Source organism: Neofelis nebulosa, chromosome 13 (assembly GCF_028018385.1).
Source record: "Neofelis nebulosa isolate mNeoNeb1 chromosome 13, mNeoNeb1.pri, whole genome shotgun sequence".
Classification (NCBI taxonomy): domain Eukaryota; kingdom Metazoa; phylum Chordata; class Mammalia; order Carnivora; family Felidae; genus Neofelis; species Neofelis nebulosa.
This window is the reverse complement of record NC_080794.1, coordinates 65,596,674-65,612,712: the sequence shown is the minus strand read 5'-3', so window position 1 is coordinate 65,612,712 and position 16,039 is coordinate 65,596,674. Positions and strand designations below refer to the sequence as shown.

General features: G+C 53.3%; 1 protein-coding gene across 6 annotated transcripts in view; it reads right to left on the bottom strand.

Annotated features, from left to right (window-relative positions):
• Positions 1-69: 69 nt before the first annotated feature.
• Positions 70-16,039, bottom strand: part of SUFU (SUFU negative regulator of hedgehog signaling) — a 126,948-nt gene continuing 110,978 nt past the window's right edge. For 2 of the 6 annotated variants that reach the window (XM_058697612.1, XM_058697613.1), the window contains exons 11-13: positions 13,116-13,184; positions 1,380-1,496; positions 70-429 (exon numbers count right to left, since the gene is read on the bottom strand). In XM_058697612.1, coding sequence (XP_058553595.1) covers positions 1,389-1,496; positions 13,116-13,184 — 177 coding nt within the window. In that variant the 3' untranslated portion in view covers positions 70-429; positions 1,380-1,388. Of the gene's footprint in view, positions 430-1,379; positions 1,497-7,464; positions 10,701-13,115; positions 13,185-16,039 lie in introns of those variants that run through there. The other 4 variants (XM_058697614.1, XM_058697615.1, XM_058697616.1 and 1 more) reach the window with 3 other exon arrangements.

The following is a 16,039-nucleotide window of genomic DNA, read 5'->3' as shown; positions in this document are numbered from 1 at the left end:
CCATCTTGGGCTCCTGGCGGCAGCCGCGGTGGCCGGGGGTCCGGGCGCGCTCGCTCGAGGGTCCTGCAGCGGGCTTTCTCTATCTCTCTCTCTCTTCTCTCTCGGTGGGATTTTTTTTTTTAAGGGGAGGGCTGGCGGCCTCCCTCAAATTAGGAGAGAGAGAGGAGAAAATGCCAAGTCCCGATTTCTCTCCACCTCTGCTCCACCCACCCCGGTCCTTTCCAAAAAATAAAAAAAGATTAGAATTGGAAGAAGTCGGCAGAAAGGCGAGCGCCGGCGGCCCCCGGCTGCTGCCCAGGCGACGCGTCCGGGGCGGGCCCACGCCAGTCGCTCGGTCTGTGGGTCCGTTTGTCCGCCCGAAGCTTCAAAACTGAGGGGAGGGCACTTCGGGCAGGGTCTCCGCAGCGGCAGTCGCCTCAGAGCTTTATCCTCAGATCAAAAAAAAAAAAAAAAAAGGAAAAAAAAAAAAACCCAACAGTCTCATCAGGGCCACCTTCAGCCATCTTGCGCGTATTATTATTATTTCAGAAATAATCTGTTTAATAAAAATAGCTGCGTCTCTAGCCCCCTCCCCCGCATCCTGCGCTCCCCGCCCCCTTTTAATAATAATCTCGATAATAAAAACGAACTGCGCGCCGGGCAGTTCTTTTCCTGCCTCTGCTCTCTAGGGCTCCGGCTCTCCTTCCCCGGGGAAGGGGGCGTTGGGGGGGGCGCCGCTGGGGATGGGGGGGGTTGAGTCCCTGCTGCCCGCCTGTTGGCCCCCTCCGCCTCTGCACCGAGGGAAGGGCGCCCTCGCCGCTACCTCGCCGTTGCAAAGAGGGCGGGCGGGGGAGGGGCCCGGCTCGTGGGACCGCTGGAGGGGCGCACAGGGGTCCCCGATCTTCCCGCCACGGCCTGGCCTCGGAGTCTGCAGCCGGGGGCGAGGGGATACAATGGGCTCGGAGCAGAGTGCGGCCGGCAGGGTGGGGATGCGGGCGGGCAGGGGGCTGCAGTGAGCCGGACTCTCGAGCTACAGCGGAGACAGGAGGAGGGTGGTGTCCCTACATCAAGGCCGGTCCCGCTACACGGGAAGGGGGCGGGGAGACCGGGAGGGGGACGCGAGGAGAAAGCGGCATCGCTACGGCGGCGCCTTTAATCGGCACCCGCTGGTTCTGCCCACCCGGCACTGGAGACCCAGACCGACGGAGAGGGGAGGAGGATGAAGGCGGAGCATATTGTCCGGAAGTGCTGTTACAGCTGCTGTGGCTCCCGGCTCCTCCCCTTTTCCCTGTCTGGAGTTGGGGCTGTTCCGGAGGCTGCTCCTGCTATTGGTCTCCAAGCTGGGGCTCCGCCTCTTCAAGGCGGGGCAGCCCCCAGAGCCTCACGTGACTAGCACTTACTTCGGTACATTAAACACTAGGGTGGGAGGAGAGTTCCGCGCTTCTTAAAAGGGCGATGGTGCCGCTGCGTAGTGGGACCTCTTCTTCCTGGGCCTTTTCACCCACAGCTGTTTTTACCTGGGAGGAAAAGGAGGGTTTATAAGTGTGCACCTTCTGTCTGAGGGAACTGAGCAAGGAACTGCGAAGGTTCTCTGTCGGGCAGTTTCCTGATGTCCTTAACTTTTCCCCACATTTTTGACGCTTAAAACTACCAAGCAAAATAGGCATTGTAATCCCCCTTCTATTAATAAGGGAACGGAGGCTTAGAAGTAGTCTGCTGGAGGTCCATTGGTCAGTTAACAAATATTTAACAAAAGCCTTTAAGTGCCCGGCATTTTTTAGGGGATTCCCTGGAAAACATATACATACATACATACATACATATATACACAAAAAATACTAAATATGTAAGAATTTCTGTGATAGAGCTTAAGGGGCTCACACAGACCTCTCTGGAAAAGCGACATCTGAGCCAAGACCTGAATGTTCAGGAGGAGTCAGGCCATTGACAACCTGAGGAAAGAGTGCTTCACTCAGAAGGAGAAACAAATGGGAAAGCAATAGATTAGGCATGTTCCAGGGCAGAAAGGAGGCTTTGTGGTGAGAGAGAAGACAGTCACGGCCAGAACACACAGGGCCTCGTAGGTCACGGTAAGAAGTTTAGACTTGAAGCTAGTTATAAGAAGCATCAGATTTGGGATATATTTTGGAAGTAGTGCCAACAGGACTACATATGGGTTAGATGGGGGGGGGGGGGCGAGTCCGTGCTGCCCACCTTCCCCATACAGAAATGGGATAAGAATGGGATCGAGATGTGCTTTTCACTGTATATAGTATATCCTTACGAACTTTCTGTCTTTTTTTTTTTTTAAGTTTTTATTTATTTTGAAAGAGACAGAGTGTGAGCAGGGGAGGGGCAGAGAAAGAGGGAGAATCTCCAGCAGGTTCCACACTGTCAGTGCAGAGCCCCACGTGGGGCTCAAACTCAGGAACCATGAGATCATGACCTGAGCCAAAATCAAGACTGAGGTCACTTAACTGACTGAGCCATCCAGGCACTGACCCCCAAAATGTTTTTAAGTGATTGTTAGGATTTGGGCTTCAGCAAGAGGCTGGATGGTCGTGTCATTTACCAAGAAGAAGAGAATTGAAGATAATTATCTCTAAGTTGAATTTGAGTTGGCTCAGATATCCTAGTGGAAATGTTGGGACGACAGACTCAAGGGGAAGGTTTGTCCTGAGATTATAGATTTTGGAGTCATCAGCAATTAACGTTCTAAATGGTAGAACTGAGATTCAAATCCAATTCAGTATAACCCATGGGTCACTGATCCTTCCATAAAACCAGAGAGCCTCTCTGCTCTAGGACCTCCATCTCTTTATTCCTGATGGGGGGTGGGGTGGTAATGTAGTCCCTTTATGGACAGAGCCTCTGTCTTCAGCACTTGGCATCCGCTCACATGGGAAATCTTATCCTGAATGGATGAATAAATGAATGCTTGCATGTCTGAATGAACAAACAAGGAGAAAATGGCTTCCAAGTCCTAATTCTTAATTCCATGTTCTAAGATGGTGAGGAGAAAAAACAAGGTCTATCTTAGAGCAACTACAGGGTCCTTCTCTGTCTTCCTCACCAATGCCCTCCAGGATAAGGATTCCTTGCATTCCTTACCTTTCTAGACCGATCCCCTTAACTTGTAAGACATCACACTCTTCTTCTGATTTTCTTCTTATCTTTCTAACCACAGACTTCTCCAATTTCCATCTCATAAAAGTTGACAGTCCGCAGAGTCCTGCCCTCCAACCTAGTCTCTTGCTAATAATCGACACTGGCTACCTGGAGCCTTTGGCTCCTAAAGCTTTATTTCTGTCTACTGGTGACTCCCCAGTCAGTATCTCCAGCCCACACATTTACCCTCCTGATTGCAGATCAGGTAGCCAACCAATGCTGTCCACCCAGATGTCCCACGGGCACTTTGAATTCAATGTATTGGAAACTAAACTCATCATCTTCTTCACATTCCAGCCTGTTCTCCTCCACTGCGTCCCCCATCTCAGTCAGTGGACCTGTCAGCCACTTAATCACCAAGCCAAGGATCAGGGAGGCTACCTTAATATCTCCCAGTCTTTCACCTCCCTCATCCATTCAATCAGTCATCAGGTGTTATAGATCCTTTGTTAAATATCTTTCAGATTATCCACTTGTATACTAGTTGCCTACTTGACATCTTCACTTGGAGGTACAATGAATATCTCAGTCATCATGTCCTAAATTGTACTAATTTCTGCACACTTCCCCCCACTCGCCCCTCTCCCACTGCCGTCTTCCACTTCTCGGTGAACATTCCATAGCTAAACCTTCAGCAAATCTCGACTACTTCTTCACATCTCCATTAGTTCACCATAATCTCTAGCCTGGATTGTTTCCTAGACCCTGACTGGTTTCTCTGCTTCTGCCTTTACCTTCTGGAGTCAGTTCTCAACACAGTAGCCAGAGAAATCTTTTAAAAATGTGTTAGATTGTGTCACTCCACTGCTCAAAATCTCCCAATGGCTTCCCACTTCAACCAGAGTAAAAGTCAAAGTTTTATGATTGCCTGCAAGGTCCTACACAATCTGCCATCTGTATAAGTAATCTCCCGTTATTCCTCTCTCATTCTGCTCTAGCCACACTGGCTTCCTCTTCTGTTCCTTAAGTAAACCTGGTGTGTCTCCCCCTACCCCTGGGGTCTTTGCAGTTGCCCTTTACTTTGCCTGGACCACGCTTCCTCCAGATGTCCCTATTGCACGCTTCTTCCTATCATTGAGATTGTTTGCTCAAATGTCACCTATGCAGCGAGGCCTTCCTTGACCTCTGTATTTAAAAACACACTCCACCCCAACCCTCACCGTCTCTCCTCCTCTGCTTTATTTTTTGTCCAGAGCGCATATACCCATGTACTCTGTATTCTATTTTTCAAAAACTTTTTTTAACGTTTATTTATTTTTTGAGAGACAGAGAGTGAGTAGGGGAGGGGCAGAGAGAGAGGGAGTCACAGAATCCAAAGCAGGCTCCAGGCTCCAAGCTGTCAGCACAGAGCCTGATGCGGGCTTGAACTCAAGAACCACGAGATCATGACCTGAGCCAAAGTCAGACACTTAACCAACTGAGCCACCCAGGCACCCCTCTGTACTCTATTTTGAACAAATATTATCCACCTCCCAACACTAAAATATAAGATCTGTGAAAGGAGAAAAATTTTTTTAAAGTTTTATTTATTTATTTATTTATTTATTTAGTAATCTCTATACCCAATGTGGAGCTCAAACTCACGACCCTGAGATCAAGAGTGCCATGTTCCACCACCTGAGCCAGCCAGGCACCCCAGGAGGAATTTTCTTTTAATGATGTATCTCTGGTGCCTAGAATGGGACCTATCACATAGTAGGTGCTCGGTAAATATTTGTTGAATCAATGAATGAGTTCCATTCTCTCCATCCCCACTGCTTCTCCCTTAATCCGGGCCTGCCTGGGCCTTACCTCTAATCTTGCTGTCTTTCAAAATGTTCTCCATCCAACAGGCAAGGGAATGGCTCTCAAATGAAAGCTTGATGCCCTAAACCTAAAGCAATTTGAACTCTACCGATCCCAAGAAGAGTTGGGGGGGGTCTTTGTCCATTTTTCCCATCTGCCTGGAGGGCTTTTGAAAGTAAAGACCCCTCTTCATCCTTAAGTATCCTTCAGGTTTCGACTTAGATGTCACTTCTTTCTGGAAGCCTTTTTTAATCTCCCCAGATGGGGTTGGGTACCTTTCCTATGTCTGTACCCTAGCATAGCCCTTTAATAAATGGTTAACGCTAATTGAGCAATTACTATGTGCCAGGGGTCTCATGTGTATTGTCTCATATAATCCTTGCAAAAGCTCTGTGAAGTGAATATCCATTTGCAGATGAAAAACCTAAAGTCATACTGACAATAAGTGGTGGAGCTGGTGTAGGACGGAAAGCGGCTTACTACCTTTCTCTTTTATGGCTCTTCCTTGCAATTGTTTCCCTGTTTTCCCCACTGCACTACATACTCTTTAAGGCTGGGCCTGTGTCCAGTCTCCCAGAGTATAGCAGAGGGCCTAGCGTGCATTTGTTCAAAGAATGAGTGAATGAACACAGACCATGGACTCCCACCAGCAGGCATCTTGCCCCCTCCCCCATCCTGTCCTTAGCTCTCTCCCAAAGACTTCTGGAAGTAAGGAGGAGAGAAAGGGACTGTCCCATGGTACCCCCAAGGAAGGGGCCTGGAGATGGTTGCCCCTCCCAAACCACATCCTGACCTGCCCCGCCCTCCCCCCTTCCCCCCTGCCCCCCCTCCCCCGGCCCCCAGCCTCCCCGCTGCTGTATTGGGACTGATCTCTCCCTTTTCCTGCCCTGTGCCTCAATCCCTCACCCCCACCCTGGTCTCCCCACCTCCTCTGGGCTGCAACCTGTAGCTGCCTCAGTGCCTGGCAGGCTGCACTGAGTCACTTCCAGCTTGCATTCTCCTTCTGGTCAGGCTAGTTTGGCAAATCTCCCAGGCTCCCTAGCCCCATGGCTCTGGAGCCTGTGGGTTCCCCACAACCCAGGGCCCCTGAACCCCATCCCACCCCCTGCCCCCCAGATGGGGCAGAGCGACACCTGGAGGAATGTACAGGTCTTTTGGAGGCTACATTACATAACACATGGCAGATTTCTAGGGTGGGGTCTCTGATATAGGCACAGGAGCCTCTTTCCAGAAATAACCACAGCCTAGTGCTGTCTCCTGGAACTACCTAAACACAGAATCTTGCAATTCTGTACTCTCTGGGGCAGGAACTCTCTGGCCCTGGGTCCTTCTAGGTTGGTCAGATGAGGAAGATTAGATAATCACCCCCCAACCTCCAAGGAGAAAAGAAAAGGGGAAGGGGTGTGGCCTGGGCCGCCCTGCACTTGTCAGCCTGGCTCCAGACCCTCCCAGCTCCCTTGCTCTGACTGCCTGAGTGACTGAGGGCCCCAGACAGGACCTGCCCCACTGTTCCAGGGGCCAGCCACGGTTCAGTAGGAGTTCACAGGGAAGGAGTACTGACCTCGGCTTGGGGAAAGTCCCCCAGATACGACTGGTTCTCAAAGAGGACAGGGAGTCCAGTCCCTTCATAAGAAATGACACCCTTTGCCCCCTCCCTTCTCGTGATCACCCCAGGACTTCTGCCAGTAGCTCCAGCAGAAGCCTCTGGGTGCTACGGCTCCATCCTGAGGACCAGAAAAAAGGCCCTGCTGTTCTCCCAGACAGACAGCTAGGCCTAGCAGGAAGGGAAAGAACACGTGAAGGCCCAGAGCAGTCCTGCAGGTTCTGGGTACCCTGTCTGGGTGTGGATCCTCTCCTTCCTGCCTCTGAGGTCCCAGGCTGTTGTCTTCTCCCCACGGGCACTGGGCTCTGTTGTTCCATGCCAGGCCCCGAAGAAACAGGAGCCGGGCAATCCACGGAAGGAGGATCCATCACCTCCTCACCCAGGCCACAGGAAGGGAAGGCTGGCTTCTGTGTCGCCCAGTGGGTGTGACGGCTCTGAGGCTGCCCCCTCCAAACTGCTATCAGGCAGTGGGTTAGGAGGCTGAACTTAGATGGTTAGGGGAGTGGCTGTCTCCTGGCCCTTGCTGGAAGGGACACGAGGACTCTAAAATGGGAGGTAAGGAAGGCCCACCTTCCCAAGGGGAAAGGGCTTTTTGGTGAGAGGAGGGCAGAAGGGGAATAAAGAGGGTCTTGACCCACCCACTCATCCCCCAGACCTGTGCCTTGCACCTACCCCCACGACCTTAGAGGAATTTAAGACCAGTGAAAAGGAGCCTGTCCCTGCAAAGTCATTTCTGCATGACTGAAGAGTCACCAGCTGCGTGATCCTGCTCCTTGGCACCCCCACCACTCCCGACAACAGTCTTCTGGGGCCTTCCCCCATCCTGGCTTCTTCTAAGTGGCTGCGTCCAACCCACCCCCTCTACCAGGGCCCCAGGCTTTCCGCTCCCCTACTCCAGGCATCCAGAAAGGAGCACAAGATCCAGGCACTTCTGCAAATATGTTTAATGCACTTAGATTACACAGAGGAAGAGGGAGCAAGAAGGAAACGACATCTAAGTGAGTCACCCAAAAATTCTTACAAAAGTCCCAAGCTGGCTGCAGCCCCCAGGAACCGAGTCACAATTGACATTAGAAACTAATATAAAATTTTACAAAAGTCTGCTCACTGCAGCATTCAGGTACTTATACAAAAGGAGGGCTCTCCCTACAGGGCTCCTGTCTTATAACAGGGACCCATGTACCTCCCCTGGCATAGAGGACCTGGAAGCCAGAGAGCAAAGACCACCAGATAAAAAAATACAGTCAAGGGAGTTCTCTACTGGTCTGCCCCATAGGGGCACCAACCTTCAGGGTTTTTTCCCTGCTCTCAACTCAATCTCAAAACCCAGTCCCAAGACCCTGTGTTTATTTTTTAAAATGCTCTAGCCCTTTAGACTCTCCCCAAGGCTTCCTGGTTCCTGCCCTGAAGGCTTGCCTTTGGAAGAGGAAGAGAAGGGCAGGAAGAGGCACCCAGCTCCCTGGCCAGACCTGAGACCTTGCATGAGCCGCTCTACCTGTCAGAATGACAGCTGGGTCTGTGGTCCTCTTGTAGCCCACACTGGACCTGAGAAGTTCCAGAGTGTACCATATGTACGTGGAAGTCCAACTGCATGGGGGAGCCCCTTCCTCTCAGAAGCTTTAGCCACAGGGACCTGGAGGGAGGGACTGGGCAAGCCACAAGGAAGCCTCTGAAAGGTGCAGATTTGGGGAGGGAGGCTTCTTACCTCCCCAACTCACTATGTCAGGGCTCCCAAAGAGCTGCAGGGAGGGAAAGAGGCATTTAATAAGTACCCACCATATGCCAGGTGCTATGCTGGGCATGCTACACGGTCGGCCTCACTTGGTCCTCAGTGAGGGTCCCTTCTCCCTAGCCAGAAGCTCAGTAGAGAGTCCCCCTCCCAGAGAAACCTCTGGAAGGCCAGGTCAGAGATGGTGTATGCTCTGCTACTCCACCAGAGCCAATGCACTGTAGGGAAAGGAGATGGACACCTGGCCTCAGCCGGACCTTGGAGGTTCCTGACATCACGGGGCAGGAAGGGGCCACAGGCTTCACGCTCATTGTCTCAGAGCTCACCTGCTTCCCGCCTGCCTCCCATACTGATGACAAAGCTTAGCCCAGAAAATACCCTCCTCCCCATCAGCCAAACCAGACAGGAAGAGGCAGGTCCCCAGAAGGAAAGAATTTGTGGAGAGGCAAGGTCAGGGTGGCAAGGAAAGGAGACAAGCTAAGGGCACCTCTCTGGCCATGAAACATCAGATGACAAGAGCTTCAAAGGCAGTGATTCTATGGTGCGCGAAGGCCAGAAAAAATGTCCTTTTGGAAAAGTCCTTGGAGCAGAAGGCACAGCTACTGCCAACATCAGGTCCAAAGGAGCTTCCTCTTCATTGGTGGAGGCCTGGAGCCTGTCTTTCCCCCTACTCCAGGCTGATCTACCTTGAAGCTCTGAGTCTGACGGAGTTAACTGAGTAGCCCTGAGGGTGTGTGCAGAGAAGCAGCCAGGCCCCAGTGGTCCCTTGGAGGTCCAGATCTTGCTCCCTGGAGGGCCTGGCCACTGCCCTCATGACCCCTAGAGGCAGCTCTTTGGCTGAATCTCTCATCAGAGGGGTCCTGCCCCCCATGGGCCTCCTGTAGCACTATGGTGGTGCCCACGTGTGTATGGCAGTGCAGATGGGGCAGTGCGTGGTCCTATTAGGTCCCCGACAAGACAAAAGGAGTTTGCTTTGGAAAGGCCTGAGGGGTGATCTTGAAATAGCAGTCCCTAGAGTCGGAGGTAAGAGGGCACGAAAGGGGCTTGTTGATTCCAGGTCAGAAGTGGGAGATAACCCAAGAGGAACCCTAAACCCACGGGCCAGAGATTGGTCTGTTTCTGGGAGGAAGACCATGAGTTCTGCAGTAGGGGGGCAAGAGACAATGAGAGGCCAGGATGCAGGGAAAGAGACCCAGGGAAGGAAATGGGGAAGGAAAGACGAGAAAAGAATGGATGCAGGGAGGAGGAGGGCGGCAGAGTGCGGTGTTTGCAAAATCAAAGTGAAGGACATGTTGAGAAGTTGATTTTTTCCATTTTAATATGCCAGAGTCCTGCAGCCTGGAGGCTGGGAGGCCCAGGGGATGAGGAAATGGGACCGGACTGGTCAAAGAGCTGGAGACCTAGGCCCTGAGGGGCAGGTGGGGATGGTCTACGCAGTGCTGGGCCTCACCCTCTCAGGCGAGCCTGGCTGGGTGGACAAGGCCCGGAAGATGGGGCCGGGGCTACCAAGTCTCTGAGACCCTGGTGGTCCTTGAACTCTGCCAGGGGCCTAGTCCACTTGAGAACAAGCGGCACGTCCTCCTGGCCCCAGCGAAACTCGGCTGAAGGCTGCATGGGGGCGGAAGTCAGCTCTCCCCCTGCCCCAGGCTCCACCAGGCCCAGCTGGGAAGAAAAGCCTCTCTGTGAAGCTGGCTCCTCCGGGCCCTGGGCTGGCAGGCGGACACCGGCACCTTCTCTGGTGGTGGCTCAGGGAGGGCGAGACGGCCCTAGGCCCCTGTCCTAGAGAATGAGAAAGTTCATCTGGGAATAAAGTTCTGTTTAAAAAACATTATATACACGGCTTCTGGACATCTTTGAAGACCAATAAAATACCATCCGGTTTCTACAAAATAAAATAAGGAGGAAGAAAAGCAAACACGGCCGGAGGAGCTGTTCCGTGGCCAGAGGAGCTTGCCTACCAAAGGCTTCCCAGAGCAGAACTGGGCAGGGCACACACGCGGCCACTCCACTCCCTCGTGCTGTGCTGGACTGCGTGGCAGGGGATAGGTGAGGATGAGGCCTGTCTCCACCTAAGGGCACATCGAAGGTCCAGAGTCAAATCTCAAACCACAGCCTGTGGCAGCAGCTGGAGGGGAAGGTTTGCATTTGCCGGCTCCCAGCCCAGGGGGCTTGGCTGGCTGGGGGGTGAGGCCCCTGAGCTGCAGGTGAGGCGGGGGTGCGGTGGCTGCGCAGTCATCCTCACACTTGTCCTTTTATTTGTGGGAATCTCTTTTACGCAGTTGTTATACTGGAAGTCACCGGGGAGCAGCTGGGCTCTCCCTTGGCCCCTGCAGGGCCCAGCCCAGGCTAGTGCAGTGGACTATCGAACACCACGTCGGGCAGAATGGAGACTTTCAGCTTCTTTTCAGGCCAGCTGTACTCTTTGGGAAGTTTGAACTGTGGAGGGAGCAAGCACAGAGCCAGAGTGCACACAGTTAGCAGAACTTACTGCCTTCTTTCCAGGCTGCCTAAAGAGAGGCCAGGGCCCTCACCCATGCTCTGTCCCCCAGGTGCTGGGGGCAAGAGAGGCCACTGGTTGCCTGGCTTCAACTGCAAATGCTATTCCCAGGTGGGTGGCTGGGGTCAAGCTGCTGGAGTTCGGTGACCCCTTCTTTCCCCTTGCTCTGCCAATAATTAACTGGGGTTGGAGGAGGCATGTTTTCTAACTCTTTCTTGACTGTGCTGACCTCCCTCCAGCTCACTTCCTTGGTTCTGCCTCCGGCCACAAGCATGTAAGGAATCTGCTCCCTGAGGCCCTGGGGCTGGGGGGATGGGGGGCAGGGGGAGGGTGCAGATGATACAGGAAAGTGGCTTGAGGTCTGGAACTTTGTGGTCCTGTCCCTGCCATGGCTTCTCTTCCAGAGGCTGGTGCAGAAGGACCCTGGAACCTGCCCTCTGTGCCGTTGGCCAACGGGTCCAAAGGGAAGGAGGCCCTGGCTTGGCCTCAGTGGGAGCAGGGGAGCAGGACAAGGGTGGCTGGAGGTGATTTCTTGGGCCTGGTGCATCTCCATCCTGCTCTCCTTGATTCAAGCTCATCTGTTACCCAGGGTTACCAGCCTGAGCATGGTGCCAGCGGAAGCCAAAGAGAGTCCAAGTTCTTCCTACCCCAGCCCAGGAATCACGGATTTGCTTACACTTTTGTTTCTCCGGCTTCCGTTTGGGGTAGGGGAAAGAGGCTGATACATCTTATTCCCTCTCCAGGACCTTGCATGTGGTCTGGTACACAGCTGGTGCTCACTAGATGCTCACTGACTTGGAAACTGGGTCTGCTGTTTATGTCTCCTACTGTCCCAGGGCTAGGTGAGAAGTCAGCCCAGCCTGGAAAGGTGGGAAGAACAGGGCCCTCAGCCTGCCTAGAGCTGGGGCTGGAAGTGGACGGGCCTAATACTTCCTGGCTGGCCCCCTCTCCCTTCCTCTGATGGGGGACTTGTCCAAGCCAGGACCAAAGTGAGTGGAGAGTGGGGCAGGATATGGGGACAGCCTCTGGACAGAGAAGCAAAAAAAAAAAAAAAAAAAGTCATTTTTAGTGACCTACTTTCCTAAGCTCCCCCTGGCTCCTGTCCCTCCTGCCTGGACTGTCCCCCTCCTACCCCTTCAACACCCAAGCTCAAAGCAGCAGTCTGGCACGGTGCCATCCTAGTGCGACACGGCCTCTCCGGAAGCACTTCTGGGCAGCTGGCTCTGGTCTGAGTGAATAGGAGCCAGGCCTCAGGGACCGGTGACTTGTGGGGGTTGATTGGCTGGCACAGACTGGGTGCTTGGTGACTTTGGAATGTATAAGTGAGTTAATTTATCAAGCCACATCCCAGAGGGCAGAGGTGACCTCAGGTTCTGAGGAGTTCCTGTCCACCTGGAGACCTGGATAGGACAGTCTCACCCTGTGTTCTCTCCTCCACCTGGTGGACATCAGAGGCCACCATGTCCTGGCTGATACGGCCCTGGGAGCCCTGGCAGCTGTAAACTCCAGCCCTGGCTGAAATCTAGCCCCTGTATGGCCTCCCTCTGGCTTGAAAGCCTGGCTGCTGGGAGGTGAAGGAGTTCTCCCCCAAACACACTTCCCGGCAGAAAGGCCAATAGAAGCATCTGTCTGTCTCTCACATAGGCAGAGGAGGGCCCTCCAGAGGCCTGGCTAGGTTGCTAATGTTCCACTAACCTATGGGGCATTGAGGCCAGGAAGGCTCAGATCCCACTGGGGTGCAGCTTAGTAGGAGGCCGGGGGAGGGGACGGGACTTTCCAGGATGAGGTAAGTCCCTGCAAATGAGGATGCCAGGAACAAGGAAGAAAAACAAAGGGGATTATGGGCTCCATTCATGTACCCCAGATGAGTAGCCAGGGAAGGCACAAGCCCCCACCTGGCCTGCCAGCTCCTCCTGCTGGAAGAGGCAGACCAAGAAGGGAGAGCTCATGGCTGGAGAAGGAAGGAGGCTGGCTCCTGGGTGGCCTGAGGCGAGAGCAGGAGTCCCTTACTGCCCACCAGAACTCCCCAGTGGAATGTTCTCTGGCAGCAGGCGTGGGCTTTCTGTTCAGAACCTGCCAGGGAACAGCAGGGGCTGAGGAGAACCACTAGCCCAAAGGCCCTGGCTGCCTCTTCAATGAGGTTCTCGGAGCCACCTATTTGGACAATTTGCTGGGTGTCCTTATGGCAGCTGGGGTGGGGCAGGGGGTGGTGGGAAGACAGAAATAAAGCTGTTTAACATCTCCAGGGTCCCCTTTCCAGCCTATCCCCACACCTTGGAGACAGACAGACGGAAAGACACACACTGGCTCCTGGAGACTGGAAGCCGCTGTTAGAGAGAATCAAACAGGCTTACTTCCTCTGGAGAAGTCAAATCTTCTAAGTCCTCCAACATTTTCTCTACAAACTCTTCAGTCAACAGAATCTGGGAAGAAGGCACAAGACAGGCTTTTATTATTATTTCTTAATATATGGTCTTTTTGCCAACTGCCAAGCTGTGGATCTTTCTTCTGGCCGCGGAGGAGATAGGAGCCCGTGGTGGATCTGTTCTAGGGACAGAGGGAAGTGCTGGAAGCCTATCCCTGACTGTCATTTCCCCCCAACTCCCACCAGCCTGCCATATCAGAGGGACGAGGACAGTGAAGGAGGGCTGTCACAGGACAACGGGGAAGCAAGGTGCAGGTACGTGGGAGAATGGTACTGCTGGTCCCCAGAAGGGACAAAGGAAAGGGCAGGAAAAGAGCCTGTTTGGCAGTTCGGGCCCCCTGCATGCGGTAGTGCAGCAGAGGGGAAACAGAAAAGCTGATGGCTGGGGAACGGAGATTGCCAACCATCCTCCGTGCCCAATTGGGCTCACGTGTTCCTCTTTACCCCCCACTTGGTAGGACAAAAGGAATCTGTTTGGATTTGGAATACAAGCCTCGTCTGGAATCTAGAAATGCCCCAGAAGGTACATCCAAGAATGTGTGAGCCGGAGAATTTGCAGATTGTGCACCAATCTCTCTCATTTTACAGATGGGAAAGGGGCTCTCAACCTGTTTCCCTCCGCAGTATCCACATCTCAAGCTGGAAGCTCCCAAACCCCTGCCCTGCTGGGCTCACTCAGCCACTGAGCTCTCCAAAGCTTCCTTCGAGAAACCTCTCCTCCAAGTCACCTCCCAGCTGTCCCACTTCACTGCTCTAGTCTGATGCCTTGTCACTTCATGCTTTGATGTTCAGGACAGCCTGGCCCCACTACTCAGCTGGCACAACCACTACCCTCACAGGCCTTCTTCAAGCTGGTGGGCCATTTCCCCAACTGGCTCAGGCTGGCTCTGCAGAGCTAGGCCAAGCTCACACCAGGCCTGCACCACAATGGGCCCAGGCTGAGGATGTCTTTCCTCTTCCCAACCTGACTCTCTCCTCCACCCTTTTCCTTCCTGTGCTGGTCCAGGAGCCTCCTGGTCTCCACACCTGACCCTTCCCTACCCTCCAGGCTGTGGCTCCACCTGCCTCTGTTCTGCCTCCTCCAGCAAACTCTGAACACCTTGGGTGAGGCACAGAGGAAGAAGGACAATGGGGTGAAGACCAAGGTGAGTGACTCTTCTGAGGGAAGCCCCTTTAGAAGGATGGGGATCGAGAACTTGAGAAAATACCCTTCAGGTTTCCCCTGGGAGTTGTCCACTCTGGGAAGAGGAGAAGTTTCAATATTTGGAACACAGTCAGCTTGTGAGATGAAGTAAAATGGCAGAGCAGTGTGGGAGAGCAGCAAGCAGGGTTGCTGGGGACCACAGAGGACGGAGGGCTCCAGAGGAAGGAAGTTGATGGCCTGGAGGTGGGAGCGAGGAATGAGAAAATGACCCCGAGCGAGCAAACCACCTCTGGACCAAGCACTGTGTTGACTGCTCAGTGTATCTTATCCCCTTCAGTCTCCTCACAGATGAGGAAACTGAGGCACAGACAGGTTATGTAATTTGCCCAATGTCACGTGGCTTGTGCGTGGCTGAGCTAAGACCATATCCCAGTCGTGTCTGGACTCTAAAGTCATCCCTAGGGGCGCCTGGGTGGCGTAGTCGGTTAAGCGTCCGACTTCAGCCAGGTCACGATCTCGCGGTCCGTGAGTTCGAGCCCCGCATCAGGCTCTGGGCTGATGGCTCGGAGCCTGGAGCCTGTTTCCGATTCTGTGTCTCCCTCTCTCTCTGCCCCTCCCCTGTTCATGCTCTGTCTCTCTCTGTCCCAAAAATAAATAAAAAACGTTGAAAAAAAAAATTAAAAAAAAAAAATAAATAAAGTCATCCCTGAAGTACTGCTCTTCCCCCCACAACATTTACACATTTATTCATTCTTCCACTCATCTGCCCATCAATCTGTTCAATCCCACAGCATTCCCTGGGTGCCTCTGCTAGGCCTGGCCCTGGGCGGAGCCCCAGAGACATAGGCATGAAAGCAGTCTACACTCTACCTGGACATGCACCCTCTCCTGGTTGACAGGGAGCCAAAGGACATCCTCCCAGGCTGCAAGCCCACAGTTAGCAGCAAACCGGCTCTGACCATTGGCTCCCATCTCACCGAATTTTTTTTTTTTTTTCTTCTGTTTGAGGAGCTCAGGCCTCAGGTGAGGGCAGAGACCAGATTTAGACAGGCAAAGTCAGTGGAGAGAAATGCCCACTTGGGGTGGGGGTGGGGCCCTCCCACCCACATTCTTCTTCCAAGTGCACCTTGAGCACTCCCAGACTCCAGGGACTCTTTCCTAATCACACCTCAGTCTTCCCACTGCCAGGGCCCATGCCCCTCCATTATCCCAGGGTCCCCCCCTCTCAAAGTCCAGAGTTTCCCTACCAGTTATCGCCAGTCTGCGGGAGGAGTACAAAAGTCACATTCATGGTTTTGGCATTTCCGGGGCTTGCTGCCATCTCTGCAAATGCTAGCACAAACACGAGCATACCTAAAACCCAATTACATTACAATGGCTCCAGTCTGGGCCAGGCCGGGCTGATTTCTAAGCCACAAATAATCTGGAGGGAGGGACTTTCTGCCAGAAAGGTAAATAGGTCTGGGACTATAGTGCTGGGCTGAGGTGGAGGGGAGGGTTCACCGGGACTGGACCACCCAGTGAGACACCAAAGAGCCATTTTTCGACAAAGGGAAAGGCAACCCCACTAACGTGGAGTTCCGTCCTAAGCCAGTTCCTGTGACAAAGGTCTGGAATAGGTGGGGGAGACAGGATACGCTATGGTGGCTTTTAGCAGAACAACCACCAAGCGCGTACCCTCTGTGTGTGGACTCATTTTATACCCGGCT